Source organism: Perognathus longimembris, chromosome 17 (assembly GCF_023159225.1).
Source record: "Perognathus longimembris pacificus isolate PPM17 chromosome 17, ASM2315922v1, whole genome shotgun sequence".
NCBI lineage: Eukaryota > Metazoa > Chordata > Mammalia > Rodentia > Heteromyidae > Perognathus > Perognathus longimembris.
The window spans coordinates 13,292,829-13,314,196 of NC_063177.1; the positions used below are offsets into that span (position 1 = coordinate 13,292,829).

The 21,368-nt window shown below is 55.1% G+C and overlaps 2 protein-coding genes across 2 annotated transcripts in view; one reads left to right on the forward strand and one right to left on the reverse strand.

Moving 5' to 3' along the window:
• The window catches only part of Slc5a10 (solute carrier family 5 member 10), a 69,060-nt gene extending 68,542 nt beyond the window's left edge, over positions 1-518 (forward strand). The window contains exons 14-15 of the mRNA XM_048366805.1: positions 80-137; positions 241-518. Of these exons, the coding sequence (XP_048222762.1) occupies positions 80-137; positions 241-347 (165 nt within the window). The 3' untranslated portion in view covers positions 348-518. The remainder of the gene's footprint in view (positions 1-79; positions 138-240) is intronic.
• Positions 519-763: 245 nt separating this feature from the next.
• On the reverse strand, positions 764-18,649 carry LOC125366237 (GRB2 related adaptor protein). The gene is made up of 5 exons (XM_048366806.1): positions 18,491-18,649; positions 14,433-14,530; positions 12,004-12,126; positions 3,494-3,662; positions 764-1,913 (listed from the first exon to the last, which is right to left on the reverse strand). The coding sequence occupies exons 1-5, from the start codon at positions 18,566-18,568 to the stop codon at positions 1,728-1,730; spliced, it is 654 nt and encodes a 217-aa protein (XP_048222763.1). The 5' UTR covers positions 18,569-18,649; the 3' UTR covers positions 764-1,727.
• Between the last annotated feature and the right edge of the window lie 2,719 nt (positions 18,650-21,368).

The following is a 21,368-nucleotide window of genomic DNA, read 5'->3' on the forward strand; positions in this document are numbered from 1 at the left end:
ATTGACATCTCTCTTTCTGTCACTGCCTCCTGCCCCTGTCTGGGTGCACCATTGTCTCATCCCCAATTCTTCCTAACAGATTGAGAACCTGACCTGGTGGACCCTAGCTCGGGACCTGTCCCTGGGAGCCAAAGCAGGCAAGTGGCACTCTCCCTCCCAACCACCCCTGGCCTGGGAGGGAGGCTGAGAAGCCAAGGGTAACCTTGCCTCTCCCATTTGTCCCTCCTCAACCCTCTTCAGATGGCAGCCAAACATCCCAGAAACATGCTTTCTGGGCTCGCGTGTGTGGTTTCAATGCCATCCTCCTCATGTGTGTCAACATCTTCTTCTATGCCTACTTCGCCTGACACTGCCACCTGACAGGAAAGTGGGCACCCTCTGTCCTCAGGGAGGGGCTGATGATGACCCCACAGCTACCCAGCAGGCCAGTGCCCAGCAACTGGCCCAGCCAGCAAAGAAGGAACTCTGAAAACTTAGGGGGGAAATGGGAGTACAAAAGATATTTCAGATATTCCCACCCTGGTTTCACAGTTTGTTTTTTACCAGTTCTAGGGCTTGAACTCAGGGCCTGGCACTGTCCCTGAGCTTCTTTTGCTCAAGGATAGTGCTCTACCACTTGAGCCACAGCACCACTTCCGACTCCATCTGAGTCATTTATTGGAGATAAGAGTCTCAGAGACTTTCCTGACTGGGCTGGCTTTGAACTACCAGGGTGTGATCTCAGCCTCCTGAGTAGCTAGGATCACAGGTGTGAGCCACTGGCATCCAGCAGTTTCACAGTTTTTATTTTGAATACAAGGGCAGAAGCAGTGGGAACCTTCTAGGGCTCAGGAATTAGAGTCTTGGGCCTCATCCTGGACCAAGGGCGAACAGCACATTTCTATAATCAAGGCATTTCAGCCATCTCCTGGGCTTTCCTCCTTCCATCTTGCCTCTCCCTTCCTCCTGCTCACATCTGTCCACCTTCAGCCTGGTATTCAAGGCTTTCCCTTGTCTACTTCCATTTTCCTGCTTCCAAAGGGGCCCAGGCTCTGGGCAGGGACTGGGTCTCTCGGAATCCCTTGCTGCCTATATGTTCCCTTGGATTTCCTGCCTTGGCTCAGGCTGGGCCCCTACCTAGACTTCCTGTCCCGTTGGTCCCAGTGAGCCTCCAAAACTCAGCCCAGTCCCAATTTCCTATCTGGCCCTCAGACTGTCTTCCTCCTTGAAAGCCCTCTGTGGGCTGGTCTAAGCAGAGAACCCCAACTAAGAAAGTGAGTGCAGCCTGATCTCCCACATGGCTGGTCCAGAGCCCGATATCCTAAGCAGGGACCACCACTTATCTCTTCTTCTAAGGCTCAGGGCCTCTGGACCCCCATCCCAAGGCATCTGTGGGAGTTGTGGGTGCCAGATACCCAGGTGGAGCCCAAAGTCGTGGGAATGCAGAAAGCTGTAAATCCAGGGCCCTCAGGCCCAGCCAGCTAGGAGTCCTCACACCTAGGTGGATGGAGCCACTGGCTGTGGTGGGGGCGGGGCTTCCGAAAACCCGCCCCATCTGTCGCAAGCCAGCGTCCAATGGGAAGTGTCCAGGCAGGAAGCCCTAGGCGCTCCGTGGCCACGTGGTCGCTGAACCTAGTGGCGGCTGCGGGGCCCTGGGCCCTGTGGCTGTGGCGGGAAGCAGCCCAGGCAGGCAGGAGCTCCCGTTCAGTCTGAGGATGTGCTGGGACCCCGGTGGCCTGGGGCGGGCCTCACAGGTGCACGGGCTGCACGTAGCTGCGCGGGAAGAAGCCCTCACACCCGCCTGCGCGGCCCCGCCACCAGTGGGGGTCCGGCCGCTCCAGAACCTCGATGATGTCGCCGCGGCGGAAGCTGAGTTGGGAAGGGTCCTGAGCAGAGAAGTCGAACTGGGCCTGGGCGAAGGAGGTCCGGGGCGGCTGCGAGGGGGAGGACGCGGTCAGTGGGCACCCTTGAAGCCCAAGCCCCGGCTGGCTGTTCCCCAGAAGCCCCACAGGGTGATTGAGGGGTGCAGCGGGTGGCAGGGTGGGCATCTTGGGACAGCACCAGAATGGTGATGGCTGACCACATGACTGCATCTGTATGGCATGTGTGCCTGGGAGAAGCCGAGTCCATGTGGAACAATGCGGCCTGCCCGGCCACACAGCCCGAGTCATAGGGCTAGTGGGTATGAGGTTCTGGATCAGACATGGTAACTTTGATTCCAGGTATGGTACCACAGCAACGGGCCTATAAACCACAAAATGATTCTGCTAGAAACAGTACTGTTTGCTGCTATTGCCTTCCTCAGATGGGGTTGGGGGGAGCATTGTACTTCCAGGTATCTCCTCTCAGGCCTGGGGTCTAGGCCTCCCTATGCTTCAGGTATTACTTCTGGCTATCACTGGCATACACACACAGCTCAGCAACTCTCTGCCACACAGGGCCCAGCCTGCCCCACCACTGGGAGTGAAAGGGGGGGAAGGGGTATCTCAGCTCTAAGCCTGCACAATGCCATCCAGGATGCTGATAGGATCAGCAGAGGCTCTGTAATTAGTGGTCTCTGCCCAGGAAGGAGGTGGTGTTGTGAGTCTCAGAGGACTGAGTGCTGCAGCCACCCACCCCACTGGATGGGTGACCCCAGGGCCTAGTGCTGGGTACAGGGAACCTCAGTTGGCTCCTTAGTTCCATCCTGGCTCGGGCACCCTTTCCCAGGGCAGAGCTGGCCCCCAGGGGGTGAGTGGGTGGATGTAGTTCTGGGAGAACAAAGACCCAGCTGGTGAAATGGACTCCCCGAAACTGGGAGCTCTCAGCTGACCTGGCCCCTAGGTCAGGCACAGGAGGCCCACAAAGGGTGCCCCAGCAGGGTTTCATCAAGTACTGTTTGCCTTTCGTAGCAAATCAAACCCTGGGGCTCACTGTGAGCAGAGGGGAAACTGAGGCCTGGTTGAAGGCTGGATTATCCCTCAGGCCACACAGCAGGGTGCTTGAGAGACTAGAACATAGCCAGGGTGGACTTTCACTGTGGAGTTAAGGCAGCCTCCTCCTCAGGCCTGGGCTCCCAGTTCCCTCTGCAGAGCCCTAGTTCAAACGTCCTGAGGTCTTGACCCAGGCTTTGCCAGCACCCCTCTTTCCAAGGAAAACAGTGTGTTGGGGCTAATAACCCCATTGGCTGCTGCCATCACCTTAATGAGAGTGAGAGCTGGTCCCCGGGGGGGGGCCTTGATGAAAGGGCTGGTTGGTGGCAAATTGCTATTATTGTGAGGATGGGGGGTGGATGGATTCCCCCACGCCCTGTGCCCAGCCGGCCTCACCTCCCCCAGGGCTCACAGGGCTCCACATCCCACCTAAGGTCAGGAGGCTCTTGGAGTACACAGAGCAGCTCAGCATGTAGGACTCAGTAGACCACATAGGTGTTCATTCATTCAACCGTTTCTGAGGACCTACCTAGAATACCATTGTTGGAACTGTGGATAAGTTAGACAGAGCTCACATCAGCCCCATCTCTTGATGGCCCTACCTTGAGCATGGGCTCCTGGTCCCGCAGGAAGATCTGCCGTCTCTTGGCGATAGTGGTGGTACGGTAGAAGTCGACCAGCTCATTCAGTGAGTTGAACTTCTCTTCCCACAGGAAGTACTTTCCTGAGGCCTCACGCAGCACCTTGAAGTGCTGCACCTGGTCCCCATAGCTGGGAGAGAGGACCCATAGCTGCCTCAGACCCTGGCTCCCCTACCCACTGCCCACAGCCAGGTCTTTATCTTGGTGAGATCTGGAGTGTGGAGTGGGGGAGGTATTAATAGAGAGACTCCATTGACCTGGCTCCACATAAGAACTGAGAGCTCCTTCTGACATGGAATATGGGGTTCAAGGTGTGGGCTCTGGACCAGGCCAGTCACTTTCTGGCCGTGTGACCTTAGGCAAGTTACTTCACTTCTCTGAACCTCAGCTTCCTCATAATGCTAACACCTCCCTTAGGATAAGTCAGTATGGCTTGATACCAGAAATGTCTCCTGAGTGCTTCTCTTTCACATTCTGTCAACATCTCCCTCCCCTTGGACAATCTCCCCTCTCCCCTGTCCCTTCCCAGGCCCTACAATCCCTTGGGAAATGAGTCCTCAGCTCATCCCAAGGACAAAGCCTGGTACCGTGAGAGTAACTCAGGCTTTCTGGATAGTTCATGTCTTTTCTTTGCCCTCAAGAGCCTTCTGTAAGCCAGGCACCAGTGGCTCACAGTCCTAGCTACTGTAATCCTAACTACACAGGAGGCTAAGATCTGAGGATCCAGGGGCAAAGCCAGCCTGGCAAGAAAGTTTGTGAGACTTTTTTTTTTTTTTTTTTGCCATTGCTGAGGCTTGGGACTCAGGGCCTGAGCACTGTCCCTGGCTTCCTTTTGCTCAAGGTTAGCACTCTACCACTTGAGCCACAGCACCACTTCTGGTCTTTTTTATATATGTGGTGCTGAGGAATCAAACCCAAGGCTTCTTGTATACGATGCAAGCAACTCTATCACCAGGCCATATTCCCAGCCTGCTACTCTTTATCTCCAATTAACCACCAAAAAGCCAGAAGTGGAACAGTGACTCAAGTGGTAGCCTTGAGCAAAAAAAAAAAAAAAGCTCAGGGACAGTACTCAGGCTTTGAGTTCAAGCCTCATGACAGATATCTTCCCCACCAAAAAGAGAGAGAGAGAGAGAGAGAGAGAGAGAGAGAGAGAGAGAGAAACCCAAACAAACAAAAACTTCTGTGGCTCCCCGTTGCCCTCATAATGAAGTCTTACAGGTAAGAGCTGACTCTGATGACACATCCAGCCTCTTTTCTTTCATATCTTCTCTGATGTAGCCCTTGAGCCCTTTTCTTCCTCTCTCTCTCTCTCTCTCTCTCTCTCTCTCTCTTTAACCAGTCCTGGGCCTTGGACTCAGGGCCTGAGCACTGTCCCTGGCTTCTTTTTGCTCAAGGCTAGCACTCTGCCACTTGAGCCACAGCATACTTCTGGCCGTTTTCTATATATGTGGTGCTGGGGAATCAAACCCAGGGCTTCATGTATCTGAGGCAAGCACTCTTGCCTTGGCCATATTCCCAGCCCTCTTTCTCTTCACTAGCACAGCCTGCAGCCCACTATCACCAGATTGTCCTAAGCCCCTCCCCGTGCAGCTGATGAGATAAATACCAGGTTTTCTGATTTGTCTGGCAGGTCTGGCTATCTAGGGCTGGGTGGAAGGAAGTACTGGCGTGGGAGTTTGCTTCTGGTCTGCAGAGGTGGGGGCCTGCCTCACAGCCCAGGAGGAGTAAGCTAGACTTTTTGGACAGCCTGAGTGCAGCCAACCTGGCGAGGACTCCCCAGCAAGGAAGGTGAGGGCGGGGGCCACCAGGGAGCTCAGACGTGCTATGACGAGCTCCCAATTGATTACCAGGGTGTGACAGAAGCAGTCATTATTCCCCTGATATTAACTGTGCCCCAGATCTCATTCCACGTCCAGATCCCTCGGTTCTGTTGCTCCTGGGCTGCGCCCCCATGGGGCGTGCCCGCCCTTCTTCCCAGGACCTCCCAGCCTGGCTCCACCCCAACCGCCCTTCCCAACTGCCCAGTCAGCCCCTCCTCGGGCCTTGTGTGCTGTCTGGGAGACACAGCATGGCTGCCCCTCCTCGAAGCCAGGCAAAGGAGGCTGGGGCTGAGCAGGTGTCCAGACTTGCTGAGGAAAACACAGAACAGCCTCAGTACTCAATGAAGGATGGGTGCTCGTAGATGGAGTCCTACCCAAGTGACTGGTGGAGCCGAGAGCTGAGGGTCTGGTCCATGGTGAAGGAGGTGACCCCTTGGTCTCCTGAGCCACAAACCATAGCTGTGTGTTTACATTAGGGGCTAAAGGAGACCCAACCTCCAGCCAGTGCAAAGGCTGGCCCTTTCTACACTACCTACATACTCCCTCTGAAAGCTGAGAATTGGAAGATCAAGGTTCAAGACCAATAAGGGGAGAAACGTTTGTGAGGCCCCTTCTCAATGAAGAGCTGGACAAGGTGGCACAGGCCTATTATCCCAACTATGTGGGAGTCCCAGCATAGCAGAGCTCTGTTTTACCCCCATCTAAAAATTAACCAGTGCCACACTGGGCACTGGTGGCTCACGCCTGTAATCCTAGTTACTCAGGAAGCTGAGATCTAATTGAGGTTGGAAGCCAGCATGGGCAGGAAAGTTCTTGAGACTCTTCTTCCCACTTAATAACAACAACAACAACAAAAAAAAACCACAAAAAAACAACAACAGAACAGGGCTGTGGTTCTAGTAGCTGAACACCATCTTTGCCTGGAAAAGCTAGATGATGGTTCCTGGGCCCTGAGTTCAAACCCCGGTACACACACACACACACACACACATACACACACTCACATTCTAAAGTCTCAGTGGCCAATCTGGACACTGTTTACAAACCTGGGTTCTTCCACAGCTCAAGTCCTTGGTCTAATGTCCCCTTAACCACAGGGCGATGTCCATCTTCATCTCCACTGCCTAGCCCTGCTGCTCAGCCGGTCCCACCCCTACCTTGTCGGGTCAGCCCTGGGGCTGCTCCACTAAACACTTAAGATAAAAGTTTCAGATAACAGTCGGCTGCAACCAAGTAGTCCCCCTCCCTGCACACCTGGCTGACTGAGTCAAGATGTCCAATGAACAATATTCTCTCTCCATCCCTCTCCCTTCCCACTTCCAGGCCTTTGCTGTTTCCTCCAGCTGGAAGGAATGCTTGATCTCTTTTCATGCTTCCAGGCTCTAATGAAATGACACTTCCTCCTAAAACCACCCTCTACCTCATCATCGGAGTCAGGAGTTCCTTGGGCCACTCTGCCCCATAAAGTTTTCTTGTTTTCCACTGCTCATAATGACTCAAAGACTAGACATTTAAGGGGCGCTCTGAAGGTCCCAGCCATATGGGACTCATCTGGACAGTCAGAACCTAAGCCAAATTCTGATATCAGAACTCTTTTAGAAGTGCCCTGTGGGCCAGCCTGGTGGCTCACACCTTTAATCCTAGCTACTCAGGAGTCTGAGATCTAAGGATTTCAGTTCAAAGCCAGCTCCAGCAGAAAAGTCTGTTAGGCTCCCATCTCTAATAAATTACTCAGAAAGGGTTGGAAGTGGCACTGTGGCTCAAGTGGCAGAGCGCTAACCTTGAGCACAGAGACTCAGCAATAGTACCCAGGCCCCGAGTTCAAGTCCCAGGACCAGCAAAAAGCAATAAATTAAAGAAATACCCTTTGGGAAGTTCTGAACAGACTCTTCTTATCACGGGCCTTCCCTGAGCTCAGTAGAGCCAACCCTCAGATTCAGCTCCCCTGGAAGCAGCCAATGAGCCAGCAGTGGGGGTTCTGCAGAGGAGAAGCCATGTTCCCCACGCCTGGAACAAAACCACTTATGTGCTGCCAGTGAGCACTGCTTTCTGGGAAACCTGTGTGGCCTGTATGCCATGTGCCCAGGATGCTGAGGCCAGCTGCGGAAACCTCTGAGGGGATGCTCATGTCTTGCTCAGGACTCCCCTGAACTTTGAGGACAGGGAGGGGTGTCATTCCAAGCAGAGGGGTGGCAGGCATTCACAGCTGGATGGGCAGGAAATGTAAGGCAGGGACCTCCCAGCTGTGCATCTGGGAGAAGAGGCTGAGGCCGTGCAGGACAAGGGGCCAGGAGGCCCTGCTGCCCTGTGCCAGGGGACTGAAGGGTACGAGTCAGGCTATCATGGGCAGGCTTTGATGACTTGGGGTCATCTGAGAGTCACCCAAAGCAAAGCATTCTTGAAAATCTGGGGAACCAGGGTGTGGCAAGGGCAAGGATGAAGGGAACCAGGAATTCCAGAACTTCCCCACCTGGGAAGTGGACAGTTTTCTAAGCTGGGACGTGTGCCAGCACTGGCCCGTGCTCGGTGCATGGCAGGCCCTGTCCCCCTGCCCCACCCCTGCCTGGCCCCAGCTTCCTGCTGCACGCTGAGGGAAGGCTGGCTGGGTGGGCACAATCGGCCATGTGGGCGAATGGTCCACACTGGACGGCTCGGCACCAGAGCCTCCCCTCACCATGAACAATGGCCATCCCTCTGCTCTGCCTGGAATCAGGATTGGAAACCCCTAGCAGGACAGCAGGGTTCCCAGGGCTGGAGCCCTAGGCCTACAGCTGTTGTCACCCAGAAAGTGTGACCTCGACCCCAGAACAGACTGTGTGCAGACAACAGAAAACCCAAGGACCAAGTACTCACAGCCACCTGTCCTGCCTGGCGGGTTTTTCTGGAATGGTAGCAGGGGTGGGGGCAGCAGCAGGAGCAGCAGCAAAGGTGACTGGCAGCCCAGAGGGGGGACAAGGCAAGGGGTGGGGGCAGTAGTCTGAGGACTCGCCTGCCCCCCCCCAGCTTGGGCCCTGGATATAGTATATAAGGATTATTGATGACGTTGCTTGTGTTAGGAAATATTTTGTGGCGGCTTCTGTTGAGTGTGTCCCCAGTGTCCATCTCCACCATGCAGAGCCACTCTGAGGCCACGGGACCAAGGCGGGGGACCTATACTGCAACCAGGAAAAAGAATGAAACTGACTTGGAGTCATGGAGGGAGACAGACCCCAACAGGTGTTTGGGTCTCAGAGAATGTGGGTGGAAAGGCAGACCAGGCCAGTTGGGGCTCAGGAAGTAGCTCCTGTCCTACTGTTCCTTGCTGTGGGGCCTTGGTCAAGTTATTGCATCTCTCTGAGCTTCTGTCTCCTTACCTACAAAATGGGTTCTCTCCCTCTTATCTGAATGGACAGCCCTGCTTGAAGGCACCTGTCCCTGCCCTGCTTCATTTTCCCCAGAGTCCCTGTGATCATTACAGACACAAAAGCACCTGTCACTCCAGGCTCCCAGGGGCCAGACGGACAGGGCAAATACATAGACATAGAGACTGCACCGGCTAGGAAGGAGGGACACATCTTGCTGGAAGACAAACTGCCACTGATGACAGGAGAGCCCCTGGTGGCCTGGCAGGAGTGTGGGGCACGAGTTTGGCAGCCCTGGCTCCTGTCCTGCTCACTGCCAGCTCAGACATGCCCCTTGGGAGTGGAGGGGGGACAGCCCTTTGTAAACTCATAAAGGGCAGCTGGCTGTGACCACTGCTGCTCTGCAAGGCAGCCCGAGCCCATAAACCCACCTTTGACAGCTTTACGAGGCTTGGCACGGGGGTGTGTGTGGGATGCCACGCGTGGTGGGTCAGAGTTCCTGGGCCCAAGCCAGCAAGGGCAGGAAGCTCACACCCATATAGACAGAGCTTTCTCTGATGGCCACCACATCCCTGGACTTCAGAGATGGCCTGGGGTCACAGCAGAGCCAGGGCCTGGGCCTGGCCATTGTCTCTTGTCTGAGAGGCCTGGGTTTGGGCGGGGATGGGCTCGCAGCCCACCCCATGGCCGTTGGGGGTTCATGGCGTAACTCTAGCAGCCAGTGATGGAGCATTGGGTGGGGGACTGAACTGATCTCAACATAGATGTTCTTCTTAGAGATGGGGATAACTTGAGAATTAAAAACTCAGCATTATGTAGTAGGTATTGATCACAGTTCCCACATCCCCTACACACATGAACCTAACCACAGGGAGTCTCAGTTGCCCACTGCTACCCCTGCTCTGTAGTCCTCCAAGGCCCCCTTGCTCCCAGCTCCATTTGGGAGAAACTGAGGGTTGAGAGTGCCATCTGGTGGTGTAGTGCACAAACCACAACCACTGAGCTGGAAGCTCTGGCCTCCTCGTCATGGGGCAGGCACCGGGAAGGAGCTCAGGGGCAGCTGCCAGGGTTTCTTGGAGCACTGCTCTCTGATCCCTGCCCAGGACACATCAGTCTGGCTCCCCTACTTAAGAACTTCCTAGCTGCCCATCTCCTCTCTTGGTCAGCCTGCTGCTATCCAAACAGCCCTCGCTGTCTAACCCCTGGTCTCAACAGTTGCTTTTCCTTGTACCTGGTATAGCCTTCCCTCTCTTAGTATACCAAACTCCTATTCATGCCTTGGGGCCCAGCCCACATATTACCCTGATTCCTGTGCCTTCACTATGCCATGTGACTACTGTTGTGAATTTCCTTTATCCATCTGAACACCATGGAGGCCATTGATGCAGCTGTGTCCATTTCTTTTCCCTTTCTGTCTTTCTTTCTTCCCTTCCCCTCCCTCCCTTCCTTCTTTTTTGCCAGTACTAAGGCTTGAACTCAAGCCTGAGCTTTTTCACTCAAGGCTGGCACTCTGCTGCTTGAGTCACACCTCCACTTCTGGCTTTTTTGCTTGTTAATTGGAGACAAGAATCAATCATATTTGTCTGCCTGGGGCAGCTGTGAACCACAGTCCTCAGATCTCAGCCTCCTGAGCAGCTAGGGTTACAGGTGTGAGCCGCCGGTGTGCAGCCGTGAGTCAGTTCCTATCCCAGTCCTTGAGTGGGCCTGTGACCCATCCTGAGCTGCGATTCACACCTCTGGCCGTGGAAGGCTCTCTGGGCTGTCACGTGATGCCACAGGACAGGCAGGGCTAACAGAGACTGCCAGGAGGGGACAGCAGGGATAGAGGCTGTGGCTGGGGTTGCGGGCAGGAGGTGAGCCACAACAACTCCTCTCTGCTCGCTGGTCCCCTCCCCTTGCTTGGTGGGTGACCTTGGGCTTTGGGGTTGATTCCAGCCCGCCTGCCTGGTGGGCGCCATTCCCAGGAGTCAGCCAGGCCCTGGACAGCAGCACTTGGAAAACAACCACTTCCTGTCGGTGGGAAAGCAGCTCTGGGGTCTGCATGGTGGGGGACAGGTGATACCCTGGTGACTCCAGCTGCCCCCAGCCATCCTGGGGACAGGTCAGGGGCCAAGAACTCACAGGGCTTCCTCCCCACATATGCTTGCCGGCCGTGCCTGTATTTTTAAGATGGGGAGTAGGGAGACTAAGGCCCAGAGCAGGTCACGTGTGTGTCCCCAGCCCCTCAGGATGACCAGTGTCCCCAGAGGAAGGGGAAGCGATGACTCATGGCTGTTTGCATAGCTGGAGGATAGTGATCCGGAGTGCTGGGCACTGTGGCACTGGTGATGTCACATGTGCCACTGGCCTGGCTGGCCAGTGGTTTCTCACACACACCACGTGGTCCCCCAGCCCCTGAGTGGCCTAACTCATGGGGAAGGGCTGTCGGCAGGTGGCAGGTTGTGGAGGCCAATGATGAGTTTCTGCTCCTCCTAGAAGCTGAGTGGGGGCGCACAGCCTCACTGAGGTCAGGAGGCCCTGCCCCGGCCCTTCTCTGCCTCCCTGGGGCCCCCTGCCCAGAGCTCCTCTGCAGTCTATGTGACCAGCCGGTGCCATTTATTCTTTGAGAATCACATAGCCCTGCTCCCCCACCACCACGTGGCAAGCCCGGCCTGGGAAACCTGGTGTCCCGGAAGCCACACTGCGGTGTCCAGCCCTCCCCTTCCTCCTGTCTCCCAGCAGTGGCGCTGGAAGTGACTCCCCCCCACCCCCAAGTTGCCCAGACCCAGCCACAGCATCCATCCCCTCACACCCTGCACTACCAGGCCCTCTGCCACGCACCTGCTCATCTCTGACTGGCCCCTCTCAAGCAGACCGCCCCGTCAGGACCATTCTTCCTCAACTCCAGGCACGATCACACACAGACTGCTGTTTCCCACACAACCACCGGAGCCACCGAACCCCCCGGCTTTGAGTGGATTCATTCATGTATTCCTTCCGCTTCACAGGTGAGGACAGGGCCCAGAGACACCACGCTATTCGTCCAAGGCCACACAGCCAGAAGTAGAAGCCCGGCTTCCTGGCCTCAGGGGTGGGTCCTCTCCACAGCATTGCTTTAGCGTGGGATGGCTGTCCCCTGGTTCTCTCTCAGGCCCCCTCCCCCAGCGACCTGATGCTCCCCCCCCCTCCTCGGGCTCCTGGCTGCCCCCCCCCCCCGACTCAGGCTCACTTCACCACTTCATGGACATGGAGAACTCCGACTGGGGAGCTCTCACCCTGGCCCCCAGCTCCCACCCTGAGCGCCCCCACCCCCTAGGCTCAGGCTCACTTCACAGACACGGAGAACTCGCCAGGGGAGCTCTCGCTCTCTCGGATCAGGAAGGCCCCCAGCTGCTTCCTCTGCATCAGGATCTCTTCAGCCAGCTGCCGAGAGATCCGGCCCGAGTACCACCTGTGGAGAGGGGAATGGGTGCTGGGGGCCAGGCTCTGGGGACCCCCGCCCAGCCTTCCATGCCTCAGTCCTGGGGGCCCACTGCACCCATTTTACAGGTGGGGGAAACTGAGGCACCAAGCGGCACTGCGGGCTGCCCACAATGGCTGCTGAACTCCTGGGTGTGGGCCCTGGGGCTGGCGTCCTCCCCAGCAGGGGCCGAGTCAGGCACGTGGCAGTTGGGGTGTCTGGGAGGGGAGCTGCCCACCGCCCCCACTGCTGGGCCTGCACAAGAGTTTCCTGAGGGGGCCTGCGTCTCCGGAGAACCCACAGAAACCCCACTACTGGAAGACGTCAGTGTGGGGGCGGCTGTGGCCCTGAGGTGGCCCCACCCTGCCCCCCAATGTGGAAGACTGGGTGAAGAAAGCACCACAAATACCAGTGCCAGGTGCACTCCTTTTCTTCTTTATGTCTCTTTTTTTATTTTTTTTTGCCAGTTCTGGCGCTTGGACTCAGGGCCTGAGCACTGTCCCTGGCTTCTCCTTGCTCAAGGATAGCTCTCTGCCACTTGAGCCACAGTGCCACTTCTGGTCATTTTCTATATATGTGGTGCTGGGGAATCGAACCCAGGGCTTCAGGTATACGAGGCAAGCATTCTTGCCACTAGGCCATATTCCCAGCCCTTTATGTCTCTTCTTTACCAGCGTGGAACCTGAAGCCCAGAGAGGGCTGGCGACCCCTCTGCACGGGGGCCGTGGCTGTCCCAGACTCCCCTCACCCCTCCCAGCCAAGCCTCCCGCCTGTCTCTGTGCCTGTCTCCCGGTCTGTAAACTGTGCCCTAGCCCCACTCAAGGGCCCGTGAGAGGACCTGAGCTGCTGCCTGCTGGTATCTGCCTCTAACTCGTCCTGTCCTCCCTGAAAACTCCTCTCCCAGACTAGACTCCAACTCGGTATCTGACACTTTCACGCATTGGCTGTTGCTCTACCACCGGAGCCACAGCGCCAACCCCTCCCTAGAAAGCTTCTACCTTAACCTCCAGGCCCATGCCCCTTCCTCTAGAAGGCCCTCCCTGCTTAGTTAGCAGGTCATTGGCCTCCTTGCTCTGTGGCGATGGGTCTGGCTCTGCATCATCGGCTCCAAGTCAGTTGCAGAGCTGGAGTTTCCTGGAAGCTGAGTCCTGCCAGGCCCCTAACAGTCTGCGCCTCCCACGCCTCACCCTGCTTCACCCCACACCAGTGGCCACAGCATCGAGGCCCCCACTGCCAGCATCCCCTGGGGGATGCCCCTGGCCTGGGCTCGGGGTGTATCAGCAATGTCTCCATAGACAGGGCCTGGGGACCCCTGGTGAGCCAGGGGCCATGGCCCCAGACCAGCTGCGCTCAGCACAGGAAGCAGGGGGTGGGGGCAGATTTGGAAACAACCCAAAGAAAGATAAAGAGGAAATACCCCTCCTGGGGCCCCACCCAGGGCCTGCTCCCCACCCCCACCCCACCCCCACCCCCCACCCCGCCTCAGCCCTGCCCCCACACTGCCTGGCCCTGTCACCTGCCTCCACACCTCCCTGCATCCTCCTTGTCCTCTTCTCTAGCTCCTCCATGGCTCCCTACACCCCCGGCCTGGCGTCTAAGACTCCTGCTGTGAATTCACTCTCGCTCATTTTCTACTTTCTTGTTCTAACTAGTGAACTCCTACACACCCTTCAAAGCCTCATTTCCTACCACCTCTTGCCTGCCTTGGATAGTCACCTCAATGTTGTCTTTCCATGTAGTGTCTCTGTTATGTCCTGTAACAGAACAACGCTGTTCTGGCCTCTCTGCGTCCCCACCTGGGGGCCCCCATAGCCACACAGCGGTCTGGCTGTCATTTAAAACTTATCTGGCTGGGTGCTGGTGGCTCATGCCTGTCATCCTAGCTACTCAGAAGGCTGAGATCTGAAGATCATGGTTTGAAGCCAGCCTGGGCAGAAAGGTCTGTGAGACTCTTATCTCCAATGAACCCCTAGAAAACTGGGAAGGCTGTTGTGGCTCAAAGTGGCAGAGTCATAGCGTTGATTGAAAAAGCTCAGGCACAGCACCCAGGGCCTGAGTTCAAGCCCATGACCGACAAAAACAAAATCCTCCAGAAATCTGTCCTTTCTCAGTTACCCCACACTGTCCAGCCAGCAGTGTTGGGTGGCACCTGCTAAGGACAGGGTCTGGGACCTGCCAGGGCCATCAGGTCCCCAGATACCAGGTTGATACCCCACTCTCCCAACCCAGCCTCTGCTCCCAGGGGAGAGCCATGCCAGCAGGGGATGTAGCACTCCAGGGCCTGAGGGGGTACTCACGGGTGGGGCTTGACACGGATGTAGTTCTTGGGAACGAAGCCCTCAGCCCCTCGGAGCTCAGCCTTGTACCAATTCTGGTCATCCTCCATGTTTAAGATCTGAGGGGAGGGGAGACACAGCCATCCGGTCACGGAGAGGGGCGGCTGTCCCTGCAGTGAAACCCTCGCCCCTTGGGCCTGTCCCAGACCCAGCAGTCCATGAGGGCTACGGGAGCAGATCTAGAGCCCCTCAATGAGAGTATAGGGGTCTTACAACTGCCCACCACACCAAGCCTCGGGTGGGGAGCGTGGCCCCAGCCTGCTGGGTCCCCTGCCACCTCCAGCCAAGCCATGCAAGGTAGAGAAATAGAGGAATTGAGATGCATCGCCTGAACCAGGCTGGGGGTCACTGGGGTGAGACACTGGGGTCTGGGGGCCGGGATAGGAGCAGGCCTGAACTCCTCTCTGCCTGTGGCTCTGGACTCAGTGTCCTCCTCTGTGAGGCAGGCATGGTGAGAGCCTGCACTGGCCAGGCCGGAGCCTTGCAGGCTGAAATCACCCAGGTCCAGTCGATCCAACCTTGCTATCCTCATCCTTGTCCCCTCCATTTGGCACCCAGAAATGTCCTCGTGGCTACCTGAGCTCAACTCTCATTATATACAATATAGGAGTGCACTAGTTCTGGGACTTGAACTCAGGGCCTGGGAACTGTTCCTGCACTTTTGTGCTCAAGGCTTGCACTCTGTCACTTGAGTCACAACTCTACTTCCAGCTTTTTTGGTGGTTAATTGGAGATAAGAGTCTCACAGTGGGGCTGGGAATATGGCCTAGTGGCAAGAGTGCTTGCATTGTATACATGAAGCCCTGGGTTTGATTCCCCAGCACCACATATATAGAAAACAGCCAGAAGTGGCACTGTGGCTAAAGTGGCAGAGTGCTAGCCTTGAGCAAAAAAAGAAGCCAGGGTCAGTGTTCAGGCCCTGAGTCCAAGCCCCAGGACTGGCAAAAAAAAAAACAGGAAAAAAAGAGTCTCACAGACTTTCCTGTCTGGGCTGGCTTTGAACTGTGATCCTCAGATCTCAGCCTCATGAGTAGCTAGGATCACAGGCGTGAGCCCCAGGTGCTCAGCATTCGGTTTTCATGTAAGTTGGGCTCTGGGTCCAGCAGCAGCAGCAGTAGCAGCACCGGCTGCTTTCCTTCCTTCCTGTGCTCAGTTTACAGGAATCAGAAGGCTGCAGAGCTTATTTTGTTTTTCATTTACTTATTTTGAGCTGGAAGTTCGCTAGGTAGCCCAGGCTGGCCTTGAACTCCTGGACTCAAGTGATCCTCCCACCTCAGCCTCCCAAGAGCTGGGACGTGTCTGGGTAACCTTACAGCCATGCTGACACTTTTCCTGGCCCTCATCTACGTGTGACCACGTACACCTCAGCCAGGCACCGGTGGCGCTACTCAGAAGGCTGAGATCTGAGGATTGTCACTCTAAGCCAGCCTAGACAAGAAAATCTGTGAGACTCTTATTGTCACTAATCTACCAAAAAAAAAAAAAAACCCTAAGTGGAGCTGTGGTTTGAGTGGAAGAACGCTAGCCTTGAGTACAAAAAACTCAGGGACAGTGCCCAGGCCCAGAGTTCAAACCCCAGGACCAGTACAAAAAAAGTATATATTTTCCATGCCCTCAACAATTTTGGAGCTTGCCAGTGGCTGCCTGGCCAGGGAGCTGGAAAGGCGCAGCTTACTTCCTCTTTGTTTCGGGGCAGCTCTGCTCCTGTCTGTTGCCTATTTTTCTCTCCTGTAGTTGTGATTTTCTTGTAGACTTAGCCCTTTACCTACGAAGACATTAAGATCTTATTTCGTATTTCGTCTCCCCACCCTTTAATCTAAGCTTGCTTGCTTTCCATCACTGCGACAGCCTCTAACTCCCACCCCTATTTATTCTCCAGCCACAGACCTCTTTCAGCCCTTCCAGCGCTGTAACGGGATCCCACCTAGGGCCTTTTGCCACAGCGCTTTCCCCAGAGTGGGGGCCCCCTTCCCTAGGCCCTCTGCACCACAGTTCCTGTTCCTCCAGCCTTCAGAGCAGATGCTAGCTCTTTTTATTTATTTACATTTTTAATGCCCTGCCCCCCCCCATATCAGTCTCTTTCTCTCACCTCCAGCCTGCCTCCCCCTCCTGTCTCCCTGTACAGACTCTGCACACAGCACAAAGCCTGGTACACAGAAAGTCTGGGCAGCTCAGTCACTGTGTGGGAAGGGAGCTGCTTCCTGTCTGTCATTACCCATCTCCTCCACACACATACTAGTGCCTATTCCCAGTTTCGTTTCTTTCCTACCTGCCTTCCTTTTCCTTCTGTATCCCCTGCACCTCCCTGGAAAAAAATCACTATGTATCACACACCCGTGGCTCACGCATGCAATCCTTGCTACTCAGGAGGCTGAGATCTGAGGATTGATGTTCAAAGCCAGCCTGGGCAGGAAAGTCTGTGAGACTCTTATCTCCAATTAATCACAAAAAGGCAGAAGTGGAAGTGTGGCTCAAGTGATTGACACTAGCCTTGAGCACAGAAGCTCAGAGACAGCTCCCAGATCCTGAGTTCAAGCCCAGGACACACACACATGCAGATGACTGTGTGCCAGGTACTCCAGCATGGACCTCCCTCTGGTAGGTGAAGGGAGAGGATGAGCCTGGCCGGCACCTTTGTTAGATGTGAGCCTACCAGGCATCAAACGTTGGAGGACCCCACTAAGCTTGCGTGGACAGGGCCCGGCAGCCTGGGAGGAGTGGGCTGTCAGACTTTCCAACAATTACCTTGGGGGACCCTGCTGATCTCACTCTATCCACCATTTCCTGGTTGCTCTGAGCCTGCGTTGGGGGCCCCTTGACCACCCCATTCCTATTCCTCCTGTCTCCTCATGGCCTGCAGTTGCTTAGGGAGGAGAGCCGCCATATTGCTTACTCCCTTGATGAGTGGCTGAGCTCTGAACCAGGCCGGGAGCCCAGGGTCTCCTGCCCACCTGCTGGTCCTGGTGCTCAGCCTGCCTAGATACGTACATGGGCTCCGGCAAGCCGTGTAGGGGGGCCCGTGCCTGTGTCCAGCATCCAGCATGGGAAAGGGCACCTCAAGGAAGGGCACACGGCTCCTCCCGACCCCAGCAGCAAGCTGCCCAGCCCACTCAGGCTTCCAGGGGATGGAGCACAAGCCCCAAGGTGACCTTCAGCAAGAAAGTCATGCACCACCTTGCATCCTAGTTATTGGAAGCGGAGATGCCCCTCCGCACCCCAGTGGTTAAAGCATGCATCAGTTATGTCCCTGGATTTGGAACCCAGAAATACAGGGCATCCCCCCAGGGCTCCTGCCCCTTCCTGTGCTTCAAGCTTGGGGCCAAGAACAGTGCCCAGGGCTCAAGGTGGAGGTATGGGGTCCTTGGTGTGATGTTACTGCTCCCATAGGGAGGCTGGGGCTCAGGAAGGGAGTGGCAGGTTCAGGGTGAGTTAATGGCACAGCTGCTCCGGCTCTGAGCTCATACATGAACTTAGAAGCAAGGACATTTGTCCACACACTCATCCAAAAGAACCAGACAAAGAGAACATGTGTGTATGTGGGTGAGTGGGTGGTATATTTCCCCTTTTCTCCACACTTCTAGGAAGAGCATACTGGGTACTTAAGCCATACCTGTTTTAACCCCATTAGGTTACTGTGTATGCTTGTTTCTTCTCCTGTGTGCAGGTGTGCTCTCTCATTCTCCCCACTCCCATTCTCTCTCTCTATCACACACACACACACACACACACACACACACACACACACACACACACACACACTGCTTTGCCCGCTCAAGAATTTGCTCTTGAAATATTTTTCCCTCCTTCTAGGCACTGTGCTTGTATCTTGAATTCTCATGACCCCCACAGGAAGTTGGGGAAACTGAGGTTCAGAGGGTGGCTTGTCTGGACTCAGCCAGTAAGTGGAGGAGCTGTTCCTTCACTCTAGAGACCAGGTTCCCCCAGCGTCCTGGGTGTCTGGTTCTGAACCCCACCCTGGGTCCCTGCCGGCACCCTCGGCCTGGCTCAGAGCACTGTACCTTGAGTGTGTCTCCCTTGTTGAAGGCCAGCTCATCGCTCTCCGAGGCTTGGAAGCTGTACAGGGCCACGGACTCCATGCCACCGTCCCAGGCTGTCCTCTGCGGACAGCTTCCTGTTTCCTCTGCAGTGGGGGCTCCTCCTTTGTTTTGAGTATGTTTGTTCTTCTGAAGCTGAGCCTGAAACCGCCCTGGGTGGGGGAGAAACAGGAAGTCGAGGCATGTCACCGACAGCGGTCGGGCTGTGCATGTGCCCCTGGGGCCTGCCAGCCAGGTAGAGCCCTGGGGAGTTTCCCCTGCAACCCTGGAAATGGGCTCCCCTTGTGCCCTTGCTACAGAGGGCAAAACTGAGGCTGGACACAGCCAACGCCAGCCCCTTAGGCATCATACCTGGTGGCCTCTACATTTTTCCAAACCCCCAATGCCTGTTTCCATTCCCCAGCTCCTACCACACCTGCTTTCCCATATCCCTTCTCCCCACCTGTGGCTCTTTTCTTCTTTCTGCTCTGAGGAGACTTCTATAAATCCCTCAAAACCTACTCAAGAGGTGTCCCTTCTGCTTTTAACAGTGGCTGTCATCTAAGCTGTATATATTTTAAGGTAAAAAGAGAATTGCAAATTAGTCTTTCTTTGGCAAGCTTGTTGAGGGTAGTAGTATTGAGGCAGGCAGCCATTCTGAAACAACTTTGCAACTGTGTTAAGATAAATGCAGCTGTGTTGTGTACATCCAGGGTTGTTCCAAGCAAGAAGAGAGGCACAAACCTGCCGGACAGTGAGGGGCCTGGGTGGGGGTGGGAAGTAGATGGACTCAGATGAAGTTAAAATTGTGTGTGTGTGTGTGTGTGTGTGTGTGTGTGCGTGTGTGTGTGTGTCTTTAATTGGAGTCCATGAAAGTCGTGGACTTTCCTGACTGGGCTGGCTTTGAACCATAATCCTCAGATCTCAGCTTCCCAAGTAGCTAGGATTCCAGGTGTGAGCTGCTGGCATAGCTTCGGCAGCTCTCTTCAAGGCTGGAGACATGACTTTGGTCACAGGATGCATAGTGGCAAAGCCTGTGGGTGGCTGCAGGGGGGAATGGCTGTGTAAAGAGGGGACAGGGCAGCCCGCTTTGCTCTGGCTTTTAGTTAATCCACAGGCCCAATACAAGAAGCTGCCTCTTACAGCCTAAGAATGGCAGGTGCCAGTCCTACAGCTTTTTCTGAAGGTGTTAAGTTGTTTTTAGGTTTAAAAAATGGAGATGTATGCAAACTTACAATGATCCCAACATAAAAGACTACTTAAAAAAGAAAGTTGCAGGGAAAAATGGGAAGGTGCCTGCAGTCAGCGGGGGCCCTGCTCTGGAGCTGGGGCTCCTCTGCTCCCCCACCCACCCCGAGCTCACCAAGTGTGTCAGGAAGTGACACGGCACCTCTTTCCTCCTTGTCTCAGCTGAGGTTTCCAAATCTCACAAGGCAGCAGAGATTAACAGCCACCCCCACCCCAAATCTGAGCTACCACCAACTCCATGTGGCCAGGCTCCCCCTTAGGAGCTGAGCCTGGGGCTTCTGGGGTTTGGGGGTCAGGTAAATTATTTTAGGTCTTGCCTATGATCCTACCTAACTCAAGGCTGAGACCTGAGACTGTGGTTCGAAGCCAGCCAGGGCAGGAAAGTCTGCGAGACTTTTTTTTTTTTTGGCCAATCCTGGGGCTTGAACTCAGGGCCTGAGCACTGTCCCTGGCTTCTTTTTGCTCAAGGCTAGCACTCTACCACTTGAGCCACAGTGCCACTTCCGGCCTTTTCTATATATGTGGTGCTGAGGAATCGGACGCAGGGCTTCATGTATACGAGGCAAGCACTCTACCACTAGGCCATATTCCCAGCCCCTCTGTGAGACTCTTTATCTCCAATTAACCACCAGAAAGCTGGACACACACATGCACAGATACACACTCTTGTACATATAGATCTGTCACCCGTCACTGTCCTTGAGTCTCTGTGTCTGTCTCCTGTACCACATGGCTCATGGCCAGGTTTGGGATGCAGCTGCACCATCAGCCATGACAGCTGTGTCAGGCTCTTTGTTGAGGGTTTAGCTGGAAGAACATGGAGCCCCATGGTGGGAGCTGCAGTCAGAGCTTCTCTAGGAGATCCCCTCAAAGCTGCCCAAGACACGCAGGAGGCTAAGATCTGAGGAGATAGGTTAAAAGCCAGCCCACGCTACAAAGTCGATGAGACTCTTACCTCTAATTGACCAGCAACCAGCTGCAAGTGGCACTGTGGCGCAAGTGGTAGAGTGCTAGCCATGAGCATAAAGAGGCTGGGGAACAATGCCCAGGCCCTGAGTTCAAGCCCCAGTACTGGTGCATGTACACACACACACACACACACACACACACACACACACACACACACATACACACACACACACAGAGCAGACTTGACTGGACTCCTTGGTGGAATACTTGATAGCTTAGGACATTGCTGGCAATGGAGCGTTGGCTGGCAGTGAGGGGATTTGCAGCAGCATATGGTCAGGGAAAGTGACAGAGGGAGACCCTACCCAAACTGTGGCAGACCTAGGTGATGCAGACACATCAGCCCAGTGGCCATCTGCAGAGCAACAGCTCCTGAGCTTGAGGGGGGACACAGGCTCACTGAAGTGACCCAGACACTGAACAAACGAGCAAGCGAATGGCCATAATGAGCTCTGGTGAGGGGACTCTTACTCAACAGTGCTATAATGTATTGTCTAAAATGTCTAGTTTCCAGCATCATCAACAAGAAACATGAAGATTTCAAACAACAGGAAAACATGACCTAAAACTGGGAGAAAAAAACAACAACAACAACGGAAACTACCCCTGAGACAGATCAAACATTGAATTTTTTTCAGGAAAAGAT

What these genes read in the sequence shown, in the direction of transcription:
- LOC125366237 (XM_048366806.1), bottom strand. Translation starts at nt 18,568, where the DNA reads ATGGAGTCCGTGGCCCTGTACAGCTTCCAAGCCTCGGAGAGCGATGAG. An exon ending in ATCCGTGTCAAGCCCCACCC is followed by an intron (nt 12,127 to 14,432) that starts GTGAGTACCCCC and finishes CCCTCTCCACAG; the next exon opens with GTGGTACTCGGGCCGGATCT. An exon ending in GAGTTCTCCGTGTCTGTGAA is followed by an intron (nt 3,663 to 12,003) that starts GTGAGCCTGAGC and finishes CCTCTCTCCCAG; the next exon opens with CTATGGGGACCAGGTGCAGC.